General features: G+C 37.0%; 1 protein-coding gene across 1 annotated transcript in view; it reads right to left on the reverse strand.

The window, feature by feature from the left end:
* Window positions 1–25468, reverse strand: part of LOC139715476 (sodium/calcium exchanger 2-like) — an 87040-nt gene that overhangs the window by 26139 nt on the left and 35433 nt on the right. The window contains exons 4-5 of the mRNA XM_071627048.1: window positions 20796–20879; window positions 8466–8504 (exon numbers count right to left, since the gene is read on the reverse strand). Of these exons, the coding sequence (XP_071483149.1) occupies window positions 8466–8504; window positions 20796–20879 (123 nt within the window). The remainder of the gene's footprint in view (window positions 1–8465; window positions 8505–20795; window positions 20880–25468) is intronic.

Consider the following 25468-nt stretch of genomic DNA (forward strand, 5'->3'; position numbering starts at 1 on the left):
TTAAACCATTATTTTTCATTAAAAACCATCTACTGCCTTAATTCTCTCCAGACAGGGCATATCTTTAATGACATTAAAAGCTTTAGATAAAAGCTGAAATACCAGACTGTGTTACATGATTTGTGGGGTCAATGCAGGCTGGTTTGCGTAACTCAATTATCTGTTTAAAACCGTGTGTCACAAGAGGAGACATGGGTGAAGACAATGGAAAAGACCCAATAATCACTCATGTCAGGATTTGATAGCACCACAGGGGTTGTCCAAGAAGTGCAAATATTTGAGGGTTTTTATCTACCGCATGTACGGTACAATTAGTTACAGCGTCTCAAGGCTGAATGAAGTTCTTACATGGCCCTTAACCCTTGTATCCTTTAAGTGCCAATCGGTACAGAAAAGCCCAGAGCATTGTACACACTGTACAAAGTCCGTGGCACCAAAGGGGTTTAATATTGATATCTATTTCCGCTGTTGCAGAAGTGATGCCAGCGGCAAAAGAAGATATCGTAAATGACGTTGTACCTCTGTGATATAAAGATCACACTTTGACAAAGAAGGAGGAGATGCACTACATAAGAGTATGAATTAACATTAAGTAGAAAATTGGGAAACTAATTGAGCTCATTCATTTTAAATGCAATGAGTATAATGTAAATGCACACATATACACCTATGTATGTATGCATATATACTTACATAACCCACAAAATATGCATATATACTGACATATCCCACAAAAAAAAAATGCACATACTTTTCCATCACATCACACACAAATATATAAATATATGTATGCAGAGTGAATTCGAATATGCATAGATGCATGATGAAGGCCATGGAAATGCTTATGGGAGAATGTCATGAAATATTCACACACCGCACACTGATCCGTGTCTGGAGAAGGAAAGAAACTTCATTTTGCAATGCTTTAACACACATGCAGCACAAAATACATGCACACATTTCATCATTGCACGCTGATCACATTTCGTTGAAAAATATATTCAATCCATCGAGAATATATCCGAGATGGAAAAAAAAGACAAAAAAAGAGATAGGAGCTTTCATTTTGCGCAGATGAGTTCAGATACACAAGCAGGTATGGGATATGCAACGGGAAGGACTGCGACTGAAATTTAATGCACTTATGCTAAAATGACTGCATGATTAGAATGATGAAATGGAAGTATGATACAATATATCATGCCGTGGTGGTGGGGGGGGGGGGGAGAGAAAGGATGCAATTGGTAGAAGAGGTACTACACAATACAATGCATGGAGAGTTATGGAATAAATGAAGCACGCGAGGTCCTTTGTGACACACTCCATGAAAGGCAGATTTGCATATATGGTTTCCTAAGTAATTACATTCCATGTGACCAAAATGATGCCCTTGTAGCATGGTGAGCAAAAAATACTGAAATATTGAAATGATGCTGGAATGGAAGTAAAAAGTACTTGAAATGCAGGAAAAATCATGCAGCTAGCCTATATTGCTCTTTTGCAACTTTGTTGATGGCGCAAGTGAGGAAGGAATGAAGTATTTCTAAAATACACTCCGTTATGAATAAAAATAAACATAGCAACAGAATATACACATCTCTCAATAGAGAAACCCTTCATGATAAAGTAATTGTTGAAAAGATACACAAGAAAAAAATGTCCACTCTCTGTAATAATCCAAAGAGCCACATTCACATGTGAAGCACGTAAACCTGTGATATTATAGGAAAAATCTAAATTCTTAATAATCATTATTATGTTATATTGATGCTTGTATCTATTATCAATCTAAAGACTTTATTCTTGCAAAATGAGAGAGCATTCGGGTCCTTCTATCACCATGACTGAAACAGCCATTACACTGTGTCTTCTCACTGCTGTAGCAATGAAGGTTTCATTCACATAGCTAAATAAAAGGTGTATCAGAGAGGATATTTATCGGTATATATCATTGTTCTTTATTTTGCTTACACTTTGATTTGAAAGAGGATTTGAACCCCTTCCTGATGGAATTCAAAATAGCCATTTGGATTATATTAATTGATCCATTGCTGAAATCTGTTAGCTGCCTGAAAAAATGAAAGAAATCAATATTCCATTCAAAGAGTTGTGCATTTATGTTCAGCATTCCTCCAGAAATAGATCTCTAAATCGTCTATAATAGATGTTCAAATGTTGTTTTCACATTTTCTGCCCTTTCATACCACCTGGATGGAAGCTAATTTCAGCAACAGTGATGGGCATAACAAGCTGTTAGTACACCCATGTAAAAAGAAGAAAAAAATGCTTATAATTTACTTCAAGTGGCTAAACACAAGATATATACAACAAATTACAGATTATGCTAAAACAATGCATAGGACAAAGAAACACAAGGGGGGGTAGGGGAGGCAAAAAAAATCAAATGCAATGGAGGGACAAGCAAATAAATACCAGTCAAATGTCAGAGACGTATTGGCATAGAATCCCTTGCAACGAGCTCAGACGATAAATGTCAATTAGCATGGGCCTATTCCGACAGCATTGACCAATCAATATCGCGACGAGAGATGAAATCATGTGACGTGCCGTCGGTATGATGTTGATGCAACGTTGCCGTGGCAATGGGAATCCTCACAAACATAATAATATCTGATCATTGTCATGATCACCGCCAACAGTCCAGGTGAAATCTATAGCGGTCATCGATTTTCCGACCCACTTTCCCCCTCAAAGATAATATACATAAAAAGGAAAGGTTAAATGAGCCATCATCCCATTTATAGCTCATAGTTTCGGGAACAATATTACAAATTCCTTTTGATGATTTATCCATTGCAATGGAAATGTCCCAAGCTATTCAGATGTTTGAAAAACAGACTCTTAAGGAAAACACAAATATTTTTATTCTCACTTTGGATTGAATGCAATAGATATCTTCAACTTTGTGAAAATGCAGTGGTGTCAATATTTGTTTGAATTTCACTGATATTGACGTATTGGGCATAAAGGAGGTATAGTTAACTTCAACATAATAATGGGATATATAATGGATATGTAAATGGGATAAAAGAAGTATAATGTCAAATTGTAAAGCTGATTAGGTCCCTTTATGGCTTCCACATTTGAACACTGCAGAGGTACATTACTGACATTGACCTTGTTCTACTGTACTTTTGGATGATATACTGCTTTAACCCTATTAAGCCCAAGCTATTTTGACCCCTCGCAGGCCCAAGGGGGGGCACATTGTGCCCCCCCATATAACTTTTTTATTATTTGATGTATCATAGTCATATTTGGCACGTGGGTAGAGTAACTCATACTCTACATGACCATACATTTGAATTTTCACAAGGTCACCCATGGAGGGCGCTATTTACAAAAATATAAAGAAATACATAGGAAATATGCTAAAACATGATTTTTCGGTATAATTTCTTTATCCCCATTATATATGTCTTATTATATACCAATCATTTTCATATTTGCCACAAATGATAAGCAAGTGGAATTTTATTATTTGTTATGTTTGAAATTTCTCAAGGTCACCGCATGGGGGCGCTATTCATATCAACATAGTGATACATTATGAGACCTGAGATGAAATGTTTGGGATGGGAACATGTATAGTTATAACATTTCATATTTGCATGATAGTGGAATTTTGAGATTGCAAATTAATAATATGATAAACTAATGATATTAGAAGCATAACTTGGGTGAAGGAATCAAAATAACTCAAAATATAAGGGCAATCTGTAGAAAATATTATTGTTTTCAATTATCTCTATTATATCTATTGTTTTATGCCTTTGTCACATAAAAACAAAGGAAATAATAAGAAAAACTTTCCAGGACCATAATTACTTCAAATTTTGCTTCTTCAACAAATTTCAGCCAAGAAACACCCATTTCATACACTGTAATGCTATTAAATGAAATGGGAACAGAAAAAAGATGCAAAATCTGACTGACATGGTTGTCAGTTTATGGTTGCCATGGCAACCAGCAACATCAAATATAGCTAAATTATATATAAAAATGTTCGCAATAAGATTTTAGGAAAAGTCACCAAATTTGGTTGAAATCGGATTAAGGACGAAGGAGTGGCAAACGAAAATCTGGTAGGGGGGGCACAATGTGCCCCCCCCCCCCTTGGGCTTTATAGGGTTAATACCTGTCCCACTTTGAAAGGGCATTCATACAAAGTGTTTTTTCCAACTAGCACATGGAGCCATGTTGTGTGTGTATACTTCCCTAATGGATCGAATCAGCAAGAAATATCTATCAATATCTTTAAAAATTTCTACCAAAAACAAACCCGAGTTGATGTGACTGAATAGACGTGTGATTTGAAAAGAATTAGCAAAAGGAAACGTTCTCTAAATTTTGCTGCTAGTTCTGGTTCTAAAAGATATCTTTTGAAGGCATGTCCTAATATCCTAAAAATGTTTCTCTGGAACATAGAGGACATCATACCCGCATGTCATGGCATGTCCAATGCCATGAATCATCATAGATCTTCTACTAGCCAGAAAAGCGCTACAATATAATCTAGCCAGCTCTCAATGACTGAGAGTGTTTGTTTTTCTCTTTACAGATCTATCTCTCTCGATCGGCTTTACGAACATTCTCCGAGCCTTTCTTGGCAATGCAATCACTTTTCGTTGCTAAGTTCCCTTCTTTTTAATGCCCCTCTTAAATGCTTCACTTTCTTTCTATCGCTTTCCATCTATCTTTTTATCAACCTATCGATATCCGTCCCTCCATCTTTCTCTCATCTTCCTCTCATCTCTCTCTCCTTCTTCATCTCGAAAATTATCCCTCATCTGTCTGCCGTGCCATTTCAAATTGGCTGCACGCGCGATGATGTAACCTCGCCCACATACACGCATGCATTTACATGATCTGTGTCATGTCAGACCGCATCACCCTCACCCTTCCAAGTTTGTGTAAGATGAGGTACCGTGAACCTCCACAGCGGTGTCCTATTCCACCTGTACCTTCATACTGATTTTGGCCTCACTTTTCTGCTGTGTTATTGCCAGCTCTTCGAAATGTTATCAGGCTGTTTCCGTTTTTCCATCTTCAAAGTTCATCTCTCTCTTTAGCCAGAATATTCTCAAAGTTTATTGCCCTCCTTCAGCTTCCAGCTAGATGAGCAATGAGAAGGAGATCATATCACTATCGTTTTTGTGTGATGCTTAAAAGCTCCTAACCCACCGTGCAACACAATAAGCCAGTTCGTAGTTCCACTTTGCGAATGAGCAGAAAAAGGTCATTTGTGCCGAGAGGCATGTTGACTATTCATGCAATCCTTGTAAATGGTGCTTGCCTGTACATCCACACGACAGCAAGGCTTGTATGTGGCAAAAAGAAAAAAATTTTTTAATGCATTCAACGCAAAACAATGACATGAAGGCTTCCCTGAGGGTTGACTGATGGACTATCCTAGTCACCTAGTCTACGCTAGTTTATTCTTTACATGAACATGAATCCCATGAACTTTCACAGCAGGTAAAGCTAATGCATCATGTCGCTTTGAAAACGAGTGAAGTGTCTAACCAACTGAGAAAAAAGAAAGGTCATTTGTACCAATGTGTACATGAGCTAGTTATGAACTGGCTTATAACACACAAAATTAAGTTACCGGTATGCATGAGATAAGAAAGAAATCTAGGAAATGCAGCTATCTTTTCCTCAGCATACCAACTATATAATTCAAATGCAAACTATATTTGACTATTGAGTCTAGCTTTTCATGAGTACCTTTACAATCCTTTCTTTCTTTTCATCAAATTAATTCTAAGTTAATTCTAATAAACTAGTATATGCACACACACACATACATACACATATACACATATTCTCAATAAGTGAACAAGTGCTCTGAATATTTCCTATGCAAAATAAAAATGTTCTCGTATAACTATAAAAGATACATCTACACTATGTTGTAGGAAATTCAGATGACTTTGTTATCATAAAGAATTGCAAAATAAGAAATACAAAGAAGAGATCAATTTCAAATACAACAATCTGCTGTTAGCAATGCAATGCAACACAATACAAAATTAACAAAATTTTACTATATCACACAAAAACCTAATGCTATAATATAATACGAAAATCTTTAAAGACCACAGTCCAGCAGCACACACATATCCAGTGAAGCAGATGTAATGCATATATATATCTAAAATGTAACTTCACAAGACAGTACAAGATATAGACTCAAAATTACATGACCATTAAGATGTTTATCTTAATGGTCATGAGTCCTCAATGAAATCAATTACATGTGGTGTCCCCCAGGGTTCCCTACTCGGCCCGCTACTATTCATCTTGTACATAAATGATCTCCAAAATTCATCAGAGATTCTTTCTTTTATATGCTTTGCAGATGACACAAATCTATTTCTTTCACATCGTAATCCTAATACGCTTATTCATATGTTAAACAGCGAATTGAAACTTGTTCAATCCTGGATTCATGCCAACAAGTTATCACTAAACATTGATAAAACATATTATATGCTGTTCAGTAACTCTTTGCAATTTATTCCTGGTCATGTCCAAATTAATGGCATTAATTTAACGAAGGTTGATAGTGTTAAGTTTCTAGGACTGTATATTGATAGCGATTTATCTTGGAAGTCTCACATCAACTTTTTAACCAAAGTTTTATCTAGGAATGCAGGAATTCTAAATAAACTGAAAGATTACTTCCGCACCAATATATTGCAAATTATATACTCGACAATGATTTCCCCTTACCTCAACTACGGAATACTGGCATGGGGTAACACGACCCAGTCTTTGCTTGACTCGCTCTTTCTCTTACAAAAGCGCGCTATTAGAATAATTAACAAGACTGGGTATCTATCTCATACAGATGAATTTTTCCATAAGAACAAAATTTTGAAATTGTCAGATTTGTTTTATTACAATTTAGGGATATTCATGTACAAATTATCCAAAAATGATCTTCCTGATATTTTTTTGCATATGTTTAAAAGAAATTACTCTATTCATAATTATCCCACCCACCAACGTGACGATTATCACCTACCACGTACCCGAACCATTTTTGCGAAAAAAACAATTATGTATGCAGGGCCAAAGTACTGGAACGATCTCCCCATAGAACTCGCAGGTTGTTTGTCTTTGTCGACCTTCAAATACAAATTAAGACATAATTTATTGAATAATTACATTGCGTAAGTCCATTGAAATTTCCTTCTTTCTTGTTTATGTGCCTTTACCTGCTGTGTTGGTTGTTGTTATTCAAATCAGCTAAGCCTCTCTGTTTGCGCTCTTAAATTCCTTCACACCAGTACCCCTTTTGATACCCTAAGACTTCGGAACGCGTGAACAGCTGGTTTGTTGTATTCCCCTTAGTGCTATACTGGCTGGTAATTCTAATTAATTCCAAATTTTCTTTGAATGTTGGTACTTGTATGTTCACTCTCTAGGTTTCCCGTATCTCCTCCGAGGACTCGCATGTCGAGTTGTTCTCTTTTCACCGTTATTCAAATCATACTACTACACTATTGTCAACATTGCTAAATCAACTGTTCTTACATCTGCAGAATGTGGTTGTCTGTATATCACTATTAATGTATTGAGAAGATTCTGTTAGTGCACCAGGTATTTTTGCCTTTCATTTTTGTTTCTCTTTATTGTGGTCCTACGTTGCATCCGTGCTCCTCATCTTTACACTCTGTTCAGAATTTGGGACCTACGCTTAACAAGCTCGCTTTTAAGTAGGTTCCGTCATATTTCTTTAGCGTTATACATAGAACCAAACGTACGATGATTGACCACTATATGTTTTATATTCTTACATTAATTTACTGTACATCCAAGCCCGATATTATGATTCACTATGTTTTTTATTATATTTGCTGTACATTCCTTCATTGAGAAGTATGAAAATAAATTGAAATTGAAATTGAAATTGAAATTACATAGCTTTGATATAAGGGAATAACAAATTTGGTATATTCTCTCATTACTGAAAACAGACACTGAATGTATGCTGTCACCATGGCATAATATTGAAATTATCTATGATATATGATATTCAAAACATATCAATATATAATCATTCTTCTAATCATTCTTCTAATCATTCATTTAAGTCACAATATTAGCATTGTGTGATCAAATCACAAACTATGGTCTCATGAAACCAGATGCACAGATGCCTCTTCCCACCCTCCACCCCCTTTACTTCATTTGAAGCACTTACTGGCTTCAAGAATAAACTGCCAGCATGCCACTCTCACTCTTTCACACATATTTCTTTGCTCGCTCAACCTTTTTATTTTTCCATGTAAATTATACATGTATTAGTATTCATCATCCAGTCTATCTTTCTCTTTCCCTCTCTACATCTACCTCTCTCACTCTCTCTCCCTTTTCCTCTATTGTTTGTTTAATGTTGTTGTTGTTGTTGTTTTTTCCATCCAATCACTCACCTGACGATATCAGTGCCTGGTGGAATACCGTTCATCATGCTGAGGTGTGACAGAAACATGCAGGTGTGGGTGAGGTGCATGCAGGAGGGGTGCATGGATGCAAGGCGTGGTGGGAAAAAAAAGAGGGGGGGGGGGTAGGAGGGGCACACAACAAAAGAAGAAATGGGTGACAAATGATTGACAAGCATGCAAACCCCAAGACCAGTCCAATTGGAAGGAAACAGAATGAAGATGGATTAACAGCAGTGGATGATCATGAGATAATGAAAATGAGATGAACAGAGTTTGACAATATATCTTATTTCTTCTTCTTCTTTTTTTTTCCTTTGGGGAGGGGGAGAGTAAGGTGGGTGGAGAAGACTTGGGCTATGGAATGGATATGAGTGATGCATTGAATGATGAGCCAACAAAATGATGGAAAGATGAATGGATGGGAAAAAACATTCACTATTCAATTACAGGCTGATGAGGCATTCTCAATAAACCAAAAATGGTTCATGGTTGGGGGGGGGGGGGATGGAATAAAATCCTCAGGATGTCATGAATACAAGCTATATTTCATAGGTCACCATGGATGCATATTGATTTGGATGGAATGTTTTAATGACGTCATGATGGAGTGTGATGGATGCAGTGTAAAAGGACACTGCGCCCATCATTCTCTGGGGGTGCAGAACTACAAAATGCATCATAAAGAGGAAAAAGCAATGTCTCCAAGCTCCACAGTTCACCCCCAAAATTTTACTTCTGTGAAGATATTTGTGCCAGGGTTTTAAAATGGAAATAACATATCTCTCACCAATTATAGCATGAAAAAATCCAATCCCATTTGATTTTCAAACAAAGAAACAAAAGAAAAACCCTTCAGGAAGAAACAGTATTAGCCATTGAGTTCCAGGAGAATTTTCTTGCAGACATTACCATTTTGCCATCATTAAACTGACACTCCTGAATTTCACTGAATATCTGATATTGGAGAGAGACTCAATGGAACTGGCTGCATTCGTTTAAATTGGAAACAAAAATCTGAAAGAAAATCACTAAAGATTGCCAATTTGTGAGAGATACACAAATACAGATGCCGAAAAAATGTGATGCCGAGGTCTAAATCAGTCATAGAAGGAGCAAATAAGAGACTTTTTGAAAATCCTGCAACCAAAGCACACAGGTCTATACGAACAAGAAAACATGCAAATAAAAGAATACTTTAGCTCTGCCTTATATAGCACACTAACAGTGAAAATCAATATGCATGCATATAATATCAAATAAGAAACAGCACTTAATCACAGTAATGCACTTCCTGGGTTTGACGGATAAAGCAAAAATGATGTCCTCGTTACATTACAGTGTGATAAAAAAAGGCACATGACAACAATCAAAGTTTTGCAGAGAGAGAGATAGAGTAAAAAAAAGGCATTTTGCATGTTCCAATGTTAACAGAGCAGAAGACACCTAGATGTAAATAGCATGCAAACTCTCTGATTAGTTCTCACAGCAAGATGAGGCTGGCAGATGGCATGAAGTGTTAATTAGGTCTATATGTTAGGAAAGGACTTGGGTGGCTAAAAGATTGACGAGGGTGGGGATAGGAAGAGGATGAACAACTCCAACGTAGATTTGATATCTCATTAGGCCTTAACTAATGTCTACAGACACAAATTTCTTTTTTTTAAAACTCAAATGAAGACCTTTTCTCTCTGTTCTATTCATCTCTTTATACCAGCTCTCTCTCTACCTCTCTTGTTCTCCATACTTCTGTTTGAAACATTGTTTCACCTTCACAAGAGACATTTACATATACATAAATACATCTCTTCACCTTCTGTTTAAAGTTCTTTCCTGTTTACATCACAATCACGGATCTACTTCCAGTCTGTCCCATCTAATTTTTCCCCTGTCAGTTAAACTCCGACGCAAAATTGGCAGTGGGATTAAGACGACAATCGGAGGGTGAGATCCAATTTTGGATTCAATTAAGGTGTTTACGTTTGGTCTGGCAGCTAGCTTGCCCTTGATATATTGTAAATGGCAAACAGTGAAAACTGTGCTAAAACGTATCCCGGGCAAGCATATATACATTAATCAAGATAATTCAATGCTAATGTAACGACACTGTCTCTGCCCCTTTTCTCTCTCAACCTCCCTCCTGCTTCTTCTGGCTCACGACAAGGCTAATGCTCATCTAATAATCATAATCTTGATAGACTTCACAGGTCCATTCAAATCTAAAATAAATGCCGAGATAAGATAATCTCGTCTTCCTAATATATTCATCAGTAATCATCCTGCAACTGTCATTACAATGTAACAGGAAGTGACAGCTAAATAAAAAACATTACAGCGCAATCATCCATTGACTTTTGTTGCGGAAAAAAAATGCAAGGATAGGGGTCTAGAAATAGAAATAAGTACAGCTGTAACAAAAGAAGGGATTTGAAGAATTATTTCCATTCTTCCATAGAATTACCAGAAATCACAGGAACACTTTCGTGGTCAATGTAAAACTCATTAGCTTAAATTACATGTCGGGAGAGGATGTAATGTCACTGCTTAATTATTTTCCATTTTTGTCTTCACATGGATTAACCCTGTCATTATCACTAGTGAAACATTCATACATAATGTGGATGACATGTTGAGACGCTGGTCCCAAGGGGGTTAAGGCAGATCTTTGTGGTAAGTCTGCCAACGCTGACAGGGCGGAAGATCTCTCCGCTGAAGGTAACCATGGACATCTAACAAAAGGTGGAACTTTGGGCTAGAATTCCCCCCCCCCCTCCCCAAAAATGTCATCTCACCAGAGACAATTTGGTAAAAAGCCTCTTGTTTTATGTATGTGTGTCTGTCTGTCGGCCTGTCTGTCTGTCTGCCTGTCCGTCTGTCTCTCCCTATATATTTTTCTCGTGATCCCTGTGTCTGTGTGCATTTGTTGAGTCCTTTGATAGAGCAAAGCTGCAATGAAAGCAATCACGGCTGGCAGATGACAGATCTGATAGCTTTGAACTGTTTACCCCCAATTTGTTTCAGAGTGGGAAGGAGGTAAGACTCCCAATTATCACACGTTGGTTCCCAACTGTTTTTCCTTTGGGTGTACTCAACCCAATATTTGCACTTCCACTTCATTGCCTCATTTGCCAATTAATCTTTTCATCTACCTGTATAGTAGTTTGTCTACGACCAGGACTCTATTGTGCCTGAGCATATTCATAATGTGACATTTTACCTCATCATCCAGTTCTGTATGTCTGTCTGTCTGTCTGTCTGTCTCCCTCCCTCTCTTTCATCACTTTATTTCAATTCTGTCTTGCTAAGTTTGGCTTGTATTTCTCAATATTTCTTTTGCTTTCTCACTGGGTTCCTTTGGTCTCTCTTTGTTTTTTTGTTTTGTTTTGTTTTGTTTTGTTTTGTTTTGTTTTGTTTTGTTTTGTTTTTTTGGGGGGTTGCGATTTTTTTCATTTGCTTCGCAGTCTCAACAAAATCACTCTTTTCCTGTAACAAAGACTTTACAACTCACACACAATACTAACTCATTTGAATTCCATAGAAGACTATTTGACAGAACATATCATACTCTACATATTAAAATCAAAATCACAAGTAGCATAAAAATGACATACACAGGCCATAAATACCCGTATCACATAAAGCAAATACATATAGACAAACATACACACTCGACAATGATTCTTTACAAAATATGCATAGGATGTATAGTATTAGTTCCCCTGACTTCCATGATTGTATGATTTTTTTTTTAATTTATCATTCTGCCTCCTCCAGAAAAACAAACACACTGAAATGATCATATGACAAGTCCTACATGGAAGGTATGCTACTGTGGGAAAACATATGAAAACAAATGAAAAGTACTTAAACACCAAACATAATATCCCAGGTACAGCAACATATGAATGAGCATTCACCATCGATAACACAAATTCTGCATCGCTTCCTACACACGCTTGGAAAGTGATGGGCATTTGAGCTACGATTCTAAGTCATGACAAGCATTTCACGCAACGAAATGTACAGATGGATTATTGTGCAATATTCCCGCATGACATGGGGGCGTTGAGTGTTTGTGACAGCAGTACTACGACAGCCACACCAATTAGCTATTAACGTTTTTGACATCATGGGATTACTGACGACCGGATGGAAATGAAATGTTGATGTCAGAATGCACTTTCCCTATTGTAATCTCTCTGCTTCTAGCTAAAAGTGCCATCCCTTCTGCATTTCCCCACAACTTGTTGTTGTTGTTGTTGTTTGCTGTTGTGGGAGAAGGTAGAATCTATTCCCCCCCTTTACGTGAACGTGTTCTAATTAAGAAATTCTAGATGCATTTTGCTACTACAATTTTGTACTAGATATGCTGAGTTAATTTCAGGGTACATCAAATTTCACATTCTCATTTGATGATATGCATTGTGCTGATATTGTAACATATCGTGCCTCGAAGATGGAAAAGCCCCTCCACCCTCGTCACTGAGCCTCGAAAAGAAGAATTCTCTTACGAAGCAGTAAAAAAGCGGTCACAAGTGACTGCATGCATATGCTTTTTCCATGTGTGGATGCATATGACATCTATGCCCCAAAATTCCATTTAATTCCAGGTTGCAGAGAAATTACAGTTGTAACAGGGACATTGAATCAGTCAAGAAAAACTGTCATACACATTGCAGGCACGTGATTGCCAATCTAATGCAAACATTGCAACTTTCTGAATATACATCATTATTTTGTGTCAGAAACTTTAAATTAACACTTTAAAAACGCATTTCATATCATCAACAAAGTCAATGATGTTATCATTATCATTGTATTGATTATTCTAATATGATTTAGTATCATTACTATTATTATTATTAATCATCATTATTTTTATTATAATTATTATTATTATTATTATTACTACTACTACTATTATTATTACTATTATTATTAACATTATTAGTATTATTATCATTACTATCATCATCATTAATATTATCATTATAGTTATTATCATCATTATCAGCAGCAGCAGTAGCATTATTATGACAGCATTACTTCTATTCTTATCATCATTTTTATTACTATATCATCATCATTATCATCAAATTACATAATTAATATCTATTTTTTATTCCTGTCATTTCATATTCTAAACATGTGTTCTAAGCATCACCATTAAGAAGCAGAAGCATTCCCGCATTCCCTCACTTATATAATACACCCATTGCATAGCATGGAGGAAGATTATGCATGTCTGTATACACTGAACTGGAAAACACCTGCTGAAGTCCAATGGAGACAAACAGAGAATGGCAAGCCACAACCAATGATTAACTCTGCCATTCCCGCTGGTGATCATCCCGCATTAGACATCCATGGACTTCTTAAAGCCGTGGCACTGAGTGGGTTAGTGTGGGATGACAAGCCTGACGGGACTGCCTCCACACAGGCCGCGCCAACAATGCAACACAGACAACACCGCCCTTACACAAACCCTCCACAACTTGCCACAAATGAAACAGCGCATGTATACAATGGAATGGACACACAGATGAATGATTCTGATAGGATCAATTTTTTGCAGGACAGAACTTGCATTCATTGATATCAGGAGCTGTGAGAAGTCAAAGAAAGTAAATCTCTGGTATTTTCTTCCACTTTTTTTATTTGTGGGGGAGAGTAATGCAAGCTTTAATGCTATTTTTTTTTTCTTTTTACAGCATAACAGCATGCTCTTTTTTGCTATGACAAAACTTTTACCCTCATTTTTTTCAATGAATCAAATTTTCCTTCTGTATATTCCCTTCTCCTGGAAGACAACTGTTGCATAACAAAGAAAAAAAAGAATAAGAAGCAGGATTTAAAATCCATTCACCCAAACTAAAGACGTTGGTACGGCATGTTCACTGAACGTAATGGATGATGCTTCAGATTCTACCCCCACAGTCGTGGGAAACCATTATTTTACCTTGACCCATTCCACGTGTGACAGACATTTTATTTGTAAAGGAACTGGGTAGAGCCTTAACGTCGCAGACTCTCTCCTCGTTAACCTCCTTTCGCTTCTCATGCAAGGATATCATGCTTTACTTCGTTACACATAATGGAGAAAAAAAAATTGAAATGCAAAATCACTATGGCAACAAAAATACAAGAATGCACAAAACATGCCACTTCTTTAAAAAAAGAAAAAAAGAAGATGGTAGTAGCACTACTGCAGGCAGCTATGCTTTACCAGTTTTCATGCACAAGCACGACGTGAACAACATTTAGCATGAAACCGGTTCATTTCCTACCTTGACCTGCACATGTTGGCATCGCCATTCCATGAGACAAACACAGACATTGAGACGTATCGAGACGAAGACACACAAAACAGCAACAAACATGGACGGAGTTGTGAAGGGAGAGGATGAGAAAGAGAAGGAAAAAAAATCATACAAATGAGTAGGGTTAGCTGAAATTCCTCAGAACTGGAAAGAAGAAAGGACCATTGTACATTATCAACACAAGTCAATGTGAAAGACAAAGGTTTGCTTCATTAAATAGTTAGATAGTCATGCTAATTTGAATTTTATCCAGAAGAGTATCAAAGAATCAAATTTCAAATATTGATTTACATAGTCAACAGTATTAAATGTTACTCAATTCAGTTTACAGTGAGTTTCACACATTACTCAATAAACAACCCCAACCTGGCTTAAATGGGAAAAGACATACAAAGCCATGACCATACTATATACTAGACATCTTATCCAACAATGCTTATTAATTCATGGATAGAGCATCTCTATGGGTTGGAGAACCACTAAACCTATTCATCACACAGGATGCACAAAAACAATGTTATCATCAAGTCCCTGAAATAATTTGTTTATAACTTAAATCTTGTTAACATTTTTAATGAAATAAGTATGATCCTCCCTGACTTCTTCTAGTGCACATGATAGATGATAGAGCCACGTTCATCAAACAATGACCTGGAAAAAGACTGTGATTTTGTTTCCCTATACACAATTAGCTTACCAAGACTTTACTCGGATTTTAAATGCGCTGATTAGATACACATAGCCACAACCATGATTTTGATTTTGATCCACAATACGACCATTCATTCAAATTCCATTATAAGCATGGAAAAGTATTTTTTTTAAGTTATTAACAGCCACTGATATATTTTCAGTGTTTAGGAATGAAATAAACAGTTAATGAAAATAATTAAATAAAAAACAAGGATGACTGGAATTTGAACGATGAAATTCTCTGTAGAAATTAATAGTTATCAAATATCACATTTAGCAGCATGAGTGAGGAGATTACTTTCTCTTGGCAATCATTAATATCATGTGAGTATATATACCCAATGGGTTAAAGGGGATGGCTAGTAACCGATCAGTGGGAATCAGTGGGAATGCTGGAGGATGATTGTTCCAATCCTTGTGGGATTCATTTAAGAGTACATTATATATCTATTGTTGTGTAAAAATTATTTGCTTCAGAATGGTCTCATATTCAAGTAATGTGCAGTTTAGTGTTTCCAGGTTAGCGTGCCTGGTCAGTGACGGGGCATTAATCTGCACATTACTTGAATATGAGACCGTTCTGAAGCAAATAATTTTCACACAACAGTAGATATATAATGTACTCTTAAATGAATCCCACAAGAATTGGAACAATCATCCTCCAGCATTCCCACTGATTCTCACTGATCGCTTACTAGCCATCCCCTTTAAGCTGAACACTGGGGCTATGGATTACTATACAAGGACTTCTCTGTACGTTAGATGAACACTTTATAAAATTACACATCTCAGATATTTATCTCTTTGCAGTCCGTTTTTGCGTCAAAATTCTCTGCTTGGGTTCTGGGATAACAAATCAATGAACACGGTGTATTGAAGTGGTTGTAATGTTCATCAACATTCACTGCATCAGAAGTGGTGCACATATATATATATAGCCTTCATGTTTAGTCCCATCAATCTTCCATCAATTTCATTAATAGCCTAATGGCAGAGTGATATATATATCATCCAATAAAGGTTCTACAAGTTAATATGCAAGGTAAATATCATTTTGACAGCATCCACTAACACTTGTGCTTTACACTAGGGAAACTGCTCCTGATTGGAAGATAGGAAACTTTTTTTTAAAGTGTTATTTAAAGTGTCATTTAGAAAATTCACAGAATTGTTTAAACTTTGTACTTCACTTCTGTCTTATTCACTTTTAAACCTTTTATTGCACATCTATCAGAACAGTATTCATGTGAAAAGATTAACATTGGGTATAAGTATGGAAAGTATTCAGTATATCACCCACATGTAATAATAAAAGCTTTAGGGATTAATCTCAGTGAATACCAAAATTTATGAAGTATTTTGAAAAATTGTCAGAAAAAAAAAGAAGTTACACTCTTAGTTGTATGGATAATGATAATTTCATTGTTAAGAGATGAATGGAAAATACTTTAACCTTACAAAGCTTTTGGCAGGAACTCATTTGAGTGCAACTTTGTGTGAGATGCCCTCATTACAACACAACTAATCTACTCACAGTCACACAATAAAAAAGAAGATCATTTCTCCATGCTGTATATATTCCATCACTTGAAAGCCACTGCTGAAGTTGTGAGCTTATCTTATTGTTCACAAAGGGTTTTGCTTTTTAAGCTGCTTCAGAAAGTCCGTCTTCAACTTAATTGTATTCTAAGTTTTAGTTTCATATTTAATTGTCATGTTGCTTGCATAACTCATGAAAATCGATAAAAACATAAAAACAAAAAAGCCCTTCGTCAACTTAGGATAACTAGCACATAATATGAGGGTTAGGGTCATGGAAACTAAACTGTATTAGATACACTTTGTAGGAAAAAAAAGAAATAAAGCATTTTGTTCTTCCCTACATGCAATATTTTGCCTTTGTGGCAGCTTTTGCTGGTATTGTTGTAAAGACTGGTATCCCTTTAATCTAATCAATGAAACACCTATAGCCCTGGCAGCACCAAGGTTGGAAAAAGGGTTGCTTTATTCTGTGTGGCAATATATGCATGTATCTGATTATCGTCCTCTACTTCAATTATGATGATTGGACCAGTGAATACCCCAGGAACAAATTTATAAAGTGATGTGTTTGGGGAAGGCAGGGGGGGGGGGGGGGGATTGAGGAAATCAAACGAATAAATGTATTGTTGGTTTGTAACCAGAAGGGTCATAACCTTACTTTTGAGTCAATGTCCTTCTACCTCTAATCCATCAGTTTTGCTAATTCTCTATGGTAGATAAAGAAAAAAAAAAGGCCATCTCTTCTAAGCTGAATGAAAGTGGACTGCCATTAGCAAATATTGATGTTTTGTTTTGGTAAGCTGGTAGTTGCTGAGTCTCAAACGATATATGGCCTTGGCCGTAATGCCAAGGTGACTTGTTGTGCCATTTCTCCTGAGAAGGTATTACCTTTTTTGAACAAACAAAAAAAAGCAAATGTGAACAATGACTGGGAAAATCAATTTTATCAGATGTCGTAAATAGTCACAGTTTACCATTATTTGCTACTGTTTACTGTTCACTTATAATCAGGTTGCTTGTTTTTCATATTGCCTTAATCTAAACATCAAAAAGATTAGGAAAAGGTGTACAGTGTATGCAATAGTAAAGCTCTGCCATGTAGTGCACCCTGAAAATTAGCTTGTGTGAACAGGAACAAAGAAATGACTAACAGTAAAATATCTCTTTTTTATGTTGGAATATAGTATTTGCATGCAATGGTCGTATAGAAAAATATTTATAATGATTGTATTAGAGTGCACGTATGATTAGAAATTTACTTGGAGAAAAAAAAGTCTTTTTTTTTTTTTGTACAGAGCAAATGGGAGTGAGTTCGTGTGTGACATCACAGATTGCCAATTTTTGTTTGACTGATGTCAACTTCAAAAAGGTAATAAATTTCTCAGTTTTCATAAGATTTTGCTCAAAATTTCACTGTTCTGTTCCTCTAATTTTTCTGCTTCCATTTGCACAAACTAATTTTCAGGGTGGATTTTCCCTTTAAATTGCAAAGGACCCGTCCAATAAACAGGTGACAACGAAACTATCAGCAGACATTACTCTAGAAGGATTATTATGATTGATTCTATAGCAGGTGTATGGCTTGGGACAACAGTGATGTTTGATGCATCATGGGGGGGGGGTCTAATGAGGTATGTTCAGCAAAATGTCTGTGAGATGATGAATGAGCAGCCATTGTCATGGCAACCGTATCCAGGCACTGGATAAATTGAAACTTTGGTAACCATGGGTCATACTGCTAAATGTGGTAGTGATATACTAGTACTGCCAAAACAGACAAATGCAAAAGAGAAAAAGATATATGGCTTTGTGCTGATGGAGCAGTCAACCCAAAATGGCTCATGAAAGTGACCAAAATGTTTGAAGTGTTAATTGAGTAAACATGACTAATGTTGTGTATCTATCAGAAAAAAAAAAAAAAACATGAAAGATGGGGAAAGACTGACTACAATGATTTAAGCAAACTGAATATATGTTGCTTCACACTTTCCCTGCGAGGAAGAAAAGAGTTTATACCTGTAGCGGGCCGTCCTGTTTGGCTGACTAACTTGACTAAGATGACTACATGAACTTTGGTGCAGAATCAAAATTGATAGAGAATTAGTTAACAAATTAGAGTATTTCTCCTGGGCATAACTTCATGGTTGCCAGTAATTAACAAGAAAGTTCCATAGATACATGATACTCTCTTTCCCTGTCGTGAGCTAATAATAAAAAGTGGCATTTCTGCCTTTTAAAAGGGCTCTTATGGTACTTTAAGGTTAGAAGTTCTAGTTTGGTAAAAGCAAGTTACTTTTCACCACATGCAGGAACAAAGAAAATGTTCTGTTAAAATCAATCTCACTTTTAAATTGTCAGTACGGAGATCTTTGAAGTAGAAATTAAACACACACAATCTTGCTTGTCAAGGAAAAAATATGTTACATGGTAGTGAAACTTTCTACCAATATTAAGTACTTTATACAACAAAAGCATCAGAAAATTTGTCAGAATAAATCAGATTATCCAGTTTGTGGAAAATTAATCACAATTGAAAATAAGTACAAACAAAGATATTAGATAAGAGTTTGCAGCTTTAATTCTTTTGCTTTCTAGTAAAGACAAATTTGACAGATTTGTAAAATATCAGTACCTTGCTCCAACAACTACGAAGGAATACATGGCATCTTTTAACTAGATATATCGCTACGGCTACTGATATGCCTCTGCCATAATGCATGGTTCTCCTAATAGGTCTATAGTACAATGTCTTGACAATGTGTGATGACAGTTTCACACAATTGGCAAATTATTAGAATGACAGGTTTGACACAAATGTGCTGAATGTTCACTTTCCTAGAACTAGGTTCAATTGGATGAATGATTAAAATGTCAGAGTGCAGGTATTTGGGGAACTGATGATTTTTACTTGACTTTTGACCCTTTTATAAGTTTATGCATTGAGTAATTTTCAAGGTATTGAGAAAAAGTATAATTTCAGTTTCAAATGGTAAAATAGCATTATCTAAACCTGGCCTTTGACTTTTGACCTCATAGTTCCAAAGAGAATCACTGTTGGGTTGAACATGCATAAATATGTAAGTTTCATGATGATACCTTGAGTTACTTCCGAGATATGGAGGAAAAAGTGCAATTTAGCACTTTCACTTGACCTTTTACCTTTTGACCTTTGACCTTTTGGCAAGAAACTTCCCCAAAAATATATATTGGGTAATTCATGCCATACATCAAGTTTAAAAAAAAAAACCTTCAGGCATATTGCATTTTAAGGAAAGTAGTGATATTTTGAGGAGTTGACCTTGACCTTTGACCCCCCTGACCTTTGACCCATGACCCTCAACTTCCCTAGATAATCACTGCCCATCGGTACAAGCATATATACTAAGTTCCATGAAGATACCTTGAACCATTTGCGAGATATGGAGAAAAACATGAAATTCCAAAATTTTTTTTCACAAAATAACCTGTGACCTTTGACCTTTGACCCTGTGACCCTAAAATCCACACAAAGTATTATCACCCGAGGATATACCCTCATACCAAGTTTGATGTAAAACCACCACACGGTTCTTGAGATATCGACAAAAACAAAACGGGACGGACGGACGTACGGACGTACGGACGGACGGACGGACGGACGGACGGACGACCCGAAAACATAATGCCTCCGGCCACTTCGTTGCGGAGGCATAAAAAGGGTATTTCTTTGGGCATGTAACAAGTAATAGTTGTTTTTCTTCTTATACTGGGTGTAAAATATGCTTACCGTGCTCTGGCAAATTGTTGCTTTTCCTCCTCTAAGTAAAGTGGGCGATTGTCTTCAGTCCCAGCCTCTAGGTCTCTTAGAACCCTGTACGAGTGATCAAATACAGAGAGAGAAAGACAAGAGCAAACACATAGGAAGAAAGACAGAGAGACAGAAGGAAAAAAGATGATTGAGAGAGCAGAAAGAGAAGGAAGAAAAGGGAAAGAATACAGAGAAGAAGGACAGAAAGTTCAAAGAGGGGAAAAGTATCAGATGAAATGAATAAGAGAGAGATAAACAGAAAGACAGGAGATAGGTTACACAGAGAGAGAGAGACAAGAAATAAAATTTTAGTATGCATTCTTTGGAAAAAAGAAAATATATTTTAATGAAAATGTAATACAAACATAGTGAAGAATATACTTCAGTATTGGATTTGGTGTATCATGTTGTTTATTTTTTTAAGGGGTATTTTTTAACAGCATCCAGACAGCCATGATAAGCAGACAATCATCATCCTCATCACAATACAATGTCATCATGATTTCCATTACCTTCACCTTCATTTTTTATAAGTGCTGACCCTAATCATCATCAATTGCAATACAGCTGCACGCTCACTCATTGAAGAAAATGAGGCGGAATCCAATGAAATAACATCTATTATTTCCATCCTCACGTGTGCCGATGCATGCATGGATGAGGTGCAATTTACTAATGACTGTGTGCATGTCTTAGATACCAAAGAGGAATAGACGGCTGATGATATATCAGCTTACATTCGCATCTCCCGGCATGAGTGTCCCGCAACTTTAGAACTTTTATCTTTTTTAATTAGCAGATGAACGACGATGAAAATGTGTCGGGGAGCAGGAGATACAGCCCCCAAGCAAGACAGATAGGGTAATTATCAGTTGCCGTTGACAACTCTTCGTGGTATGCAAAGTACAAAGGGCTGCATTTGCCATCATTTTTCCATGATGAATAGCTGACCGAATGCAGGGGAGCAAATATGCCAAGAACGCTTTTATCGCTGAGGAGGTGATGAAAATTCCATACCGCCCAAAGCCAAAAGAAATATCGCCACATCCTGCGCTATGCTTTAAGAGTTATAGAGCAGAAAATTTCTCTGTTATAATCTCTGTTATCAACCTGGCTTTCCTAATTACAGAAACAAATACTAACTTAACCCATTGAGGACGAGCTAATTTTGCTATAACATGCATTTCCCGTAGACATCTGCCCAAGTACATTCAGGACTAGTCTTTGACAGGTTGAAGAAAATGCACGGAAAACTTCAGTTGAATTCCATCACACGTTGGCACTGTTTAAATGTTGGTATCATTTTCTGAAACAGATTCAGTGTGAGCACTTAGTGGGCATCGCTGAAAACTAACATCTTCTAATTTTTCACTTGATCTGATATTGAAGAATCCATGATGAAATGCCTCACACAGATGATATATTCCTGGCACTGCAAGAGACATGACTGAAAAAAAAGGTGGCTACTATGGAGTAGTACTATCAGCAGAGGTAAATTGGTCAGGATGGTCACCCCGGCAATGGCAATCAGAATCTTCCAACGAGAGTAATCCTACATTCAGCAATTGCCATTACAAGTATTTCTATTTTCTCTCTTACATGTATTTCTCAGTAGAAGTCTAAGGCCCGAAAATGATCATTCTTCCTATTGATCTAGACAACTGCTCTAAATTCTCTGCACACACAAGCATATGAACCGCACATAGCATGCAAGTACACAAGCATACTCATACACATACACAAACTCATATACACATATTTGACCTTGTATCACAAAGGCACCAAAAAGTATCAGGTTGGGTGAGAATTTATTTTTCCATATAAATGTGATGTATTTAAGAAGAATTTCTCGGCTTTCAAATCATGTCAATTTCCTATATTTGATAAAAATGTTAGAGTTCCTGATTGAGTGAAGTAAGTCATAGAAAATTTAAATAACGGTACTCTCACTAATGAGAAAAGGTGATCTATTAAATTATACTAACAATCTGTCAATAAAATTGTATGCATTAAAAAGGGGAACTAAAAACTCCAAAGTAACTCACTGCTAAGAAAGGATTACCAGATAATCCTGATACTTAAAATACTCATCAGGTACAAGTGTATATTCTTGCTCTAGGAATTTCAGAGTATGAATTCATTGCTCTTGCAAACCTATTTGAAATTTCGTTCAGGATTTTTCATGAGTACTTTCCAGTGCCACAAGCTTTGAAAATGGAGAAATGACAGAAACAAAATATGGTTTAAACAAAAAACTTCAAAAAAGTTAAAAGATACAAGGATGATTCCTCTTTCAGAGAACAAAAACAACAACAAAATGAAAATCAATGTCGCTGACCCAAAACATATTTTTCCACGCCAACAGAGAAATTCACCCATGCAACTCTTTCATAGTGGATTATATGACTCAAGACTGTATACATATCTGATATGTATGATTTAGACAGTCTGATATGTTTTTGTGTCAAATAAGAATAATCTTTTTCCCATCGTATTCAAGTTACAAATCTTTCAAGAACTCAATTACTTAAGGATTCTAGCATCCAGATAGAGTTAAATGTCAAACTGATCTTGTACCATGTGCTAGACTAGTATGTGCTCAATTTTCTAGCTATAGATATTTGTCTGAGAGGCCAGCTGAGCTTATGGGGCTCAGGATTAGACAGATGAGGGTAGGAATGGGGGGGGGGGGGGCTGGAGCTCTACGAAATGGAGTCAGTGCATGGGATTTGGATTTGGGTCATGATGAGGGTTGGCAATATCACACTATCAGCCATGACGTATTAGAGCTAAAATGGGAATAGGAAACAAACATAATTAAATCAAAAAGGAATATTACACATCACAGAGTTTTAAGACCCAGCACATTAGTGCAAACAACCAAGAACAATATTCATGTTCGATAACAACACCTATCACCGACAGTACTGACTGGTGCTTCTAACTTTGATGTTTCATCTAACCCACCATACAAAATATCTTGCTACCTGCTCAAACGGTCAATCCCTTTTTTTGTACAGACCTAGGGGGTGTTTCATGAAACTTTTCGTCAGTGGTTTACACCGACAACTGTTAAAAGCTACTGAAATCCTTGCGTCTGATTGGCTGATAGCAAATTTGTCGGTGAAAACCTCCGACGAACTCGTTTATGAAACGGCCCCCAGGTTTCTAGAAGCAACATCTACTCATGCCCACAATAAAGGAGAGTGCTCAGACTTGGTCGGAAAACATGACCGCACTTTTCTACCATAATAATTGCCCTCTCTCTCTGCATAATTCACGGTGTCCCATGACGGACGGTCCAAGAGACCAGGAAATAGCTAGCAGCCAGCTTTTGGATGGAGTGGGGGGGGGGGGGAGGAGTGGAGGGAGGGGAAGGCACAGCAGAGGAGGAATAAGAAACATCCAAATTGTCCCGGGGTAAATCCAGCGAGACGACCTCGGCCAGACAAGTCCGCGCTGAAAGCAAACACGACTCATCACGTCATCACATGAGCACTACGGCAAACACAAGGTGCGAATAGAGCCCCTCTGGATGAGAAAACATGCGTGAATAATTCTCTCCATCACTTGACAACCGTTTCCACTCCTCTCCATAGCAAGTTTTCGACCATTCTTTCTCTCTTTCAACTGTTTACTCTATCCCCTCTAAAGAAAATGTCAATAGAGAGGTGATACAGCCAATCTACCCTTTCCAACTCGATGTTGCAGGTGCACGCAAATTTGTTGCTCAAAGAGATTTCACACCCAACACTGAATCCCCTTCAAAAAGACTCCTAAAGAAACCTCTCAAAAACACAATAATACATTCAAAGATTGTGGATGTAGCTACATTTCTTCAACGTGCATCAATTACCGACATGTACACACCTCTAAAAGGCATTTATGACTAGACCTTTAAGATTTTACAGATCACATCCTCAACCCTGGAAAGTGAAAATATCTCTTTGACAATGCAGCAGATGAGCTTAAGAACCAATTCAACAGTTCTTGACACATCAAATGGTGTTTACTTTTCTGTTTTCAAAAGGACTAGATCAATTTGGACAAAATTTGTTATTGTACTTCAGTATTCATTAACCCCTGTGCAGATCATGGTCTGAAAATGCCACTACTGATACACAAAACAAACTTGCTTTTGGCTACGACTGGCTTAATTACCATGGTGTTCCCCCATTTCAACTTATGGCACAATCTGTTTAGAGTTGTTGCGCCATTCATTAAAAGGGGAACTAAACTTTCAAAACCCCTTTTCCTAATCCTCGTGACAATGCAAAGAATGATCACTGTTTTCAGTTTCCTCCTACATCTCTTGCTAGTCTGAGAGGCTAAAAAAGCCTACCCACTCCAGCAAAATCCTGATAACTCGTTGCCGTTTCACAAAGAGGTAGAGCATCAAGGGATCGCCGATAATTAGCATAAGAAGGACCCTCTTCATCTCGGGGCTCTTTCCCCTTCAGTGTCATTCAATCCCATCAAGAGCTAGACAGAGAGGGGATGGGATGCCCTGGGCAACGTTTCCTTGGAGTCTCCGGCCCAGACACGGCGACAGTTTACTCTACACATTAGCTCCACTCTTTCAGTGTAACACATTTATAGCGAAATGGTTGGGAAGGGGTTGGGGGGTGGGGGGGGGGGGGCGGGAACAAGAG

This window comes from Diadema antillarum, unplaced genomic scaffold, assembly GCF_040938485.1.
Source record: "Diadema antillarum isolate AM-2024a unplaced genomic scaffold, OU_Dant_1.0 scf00000049, whole genome shotgun sequence".
Taxonomy (NCBI): Eukaryota; Metazoa; Echinodermata; class Echinoidea; order Diadematoida; family Diadematidae; genus Diadema; species Diadema antillarum.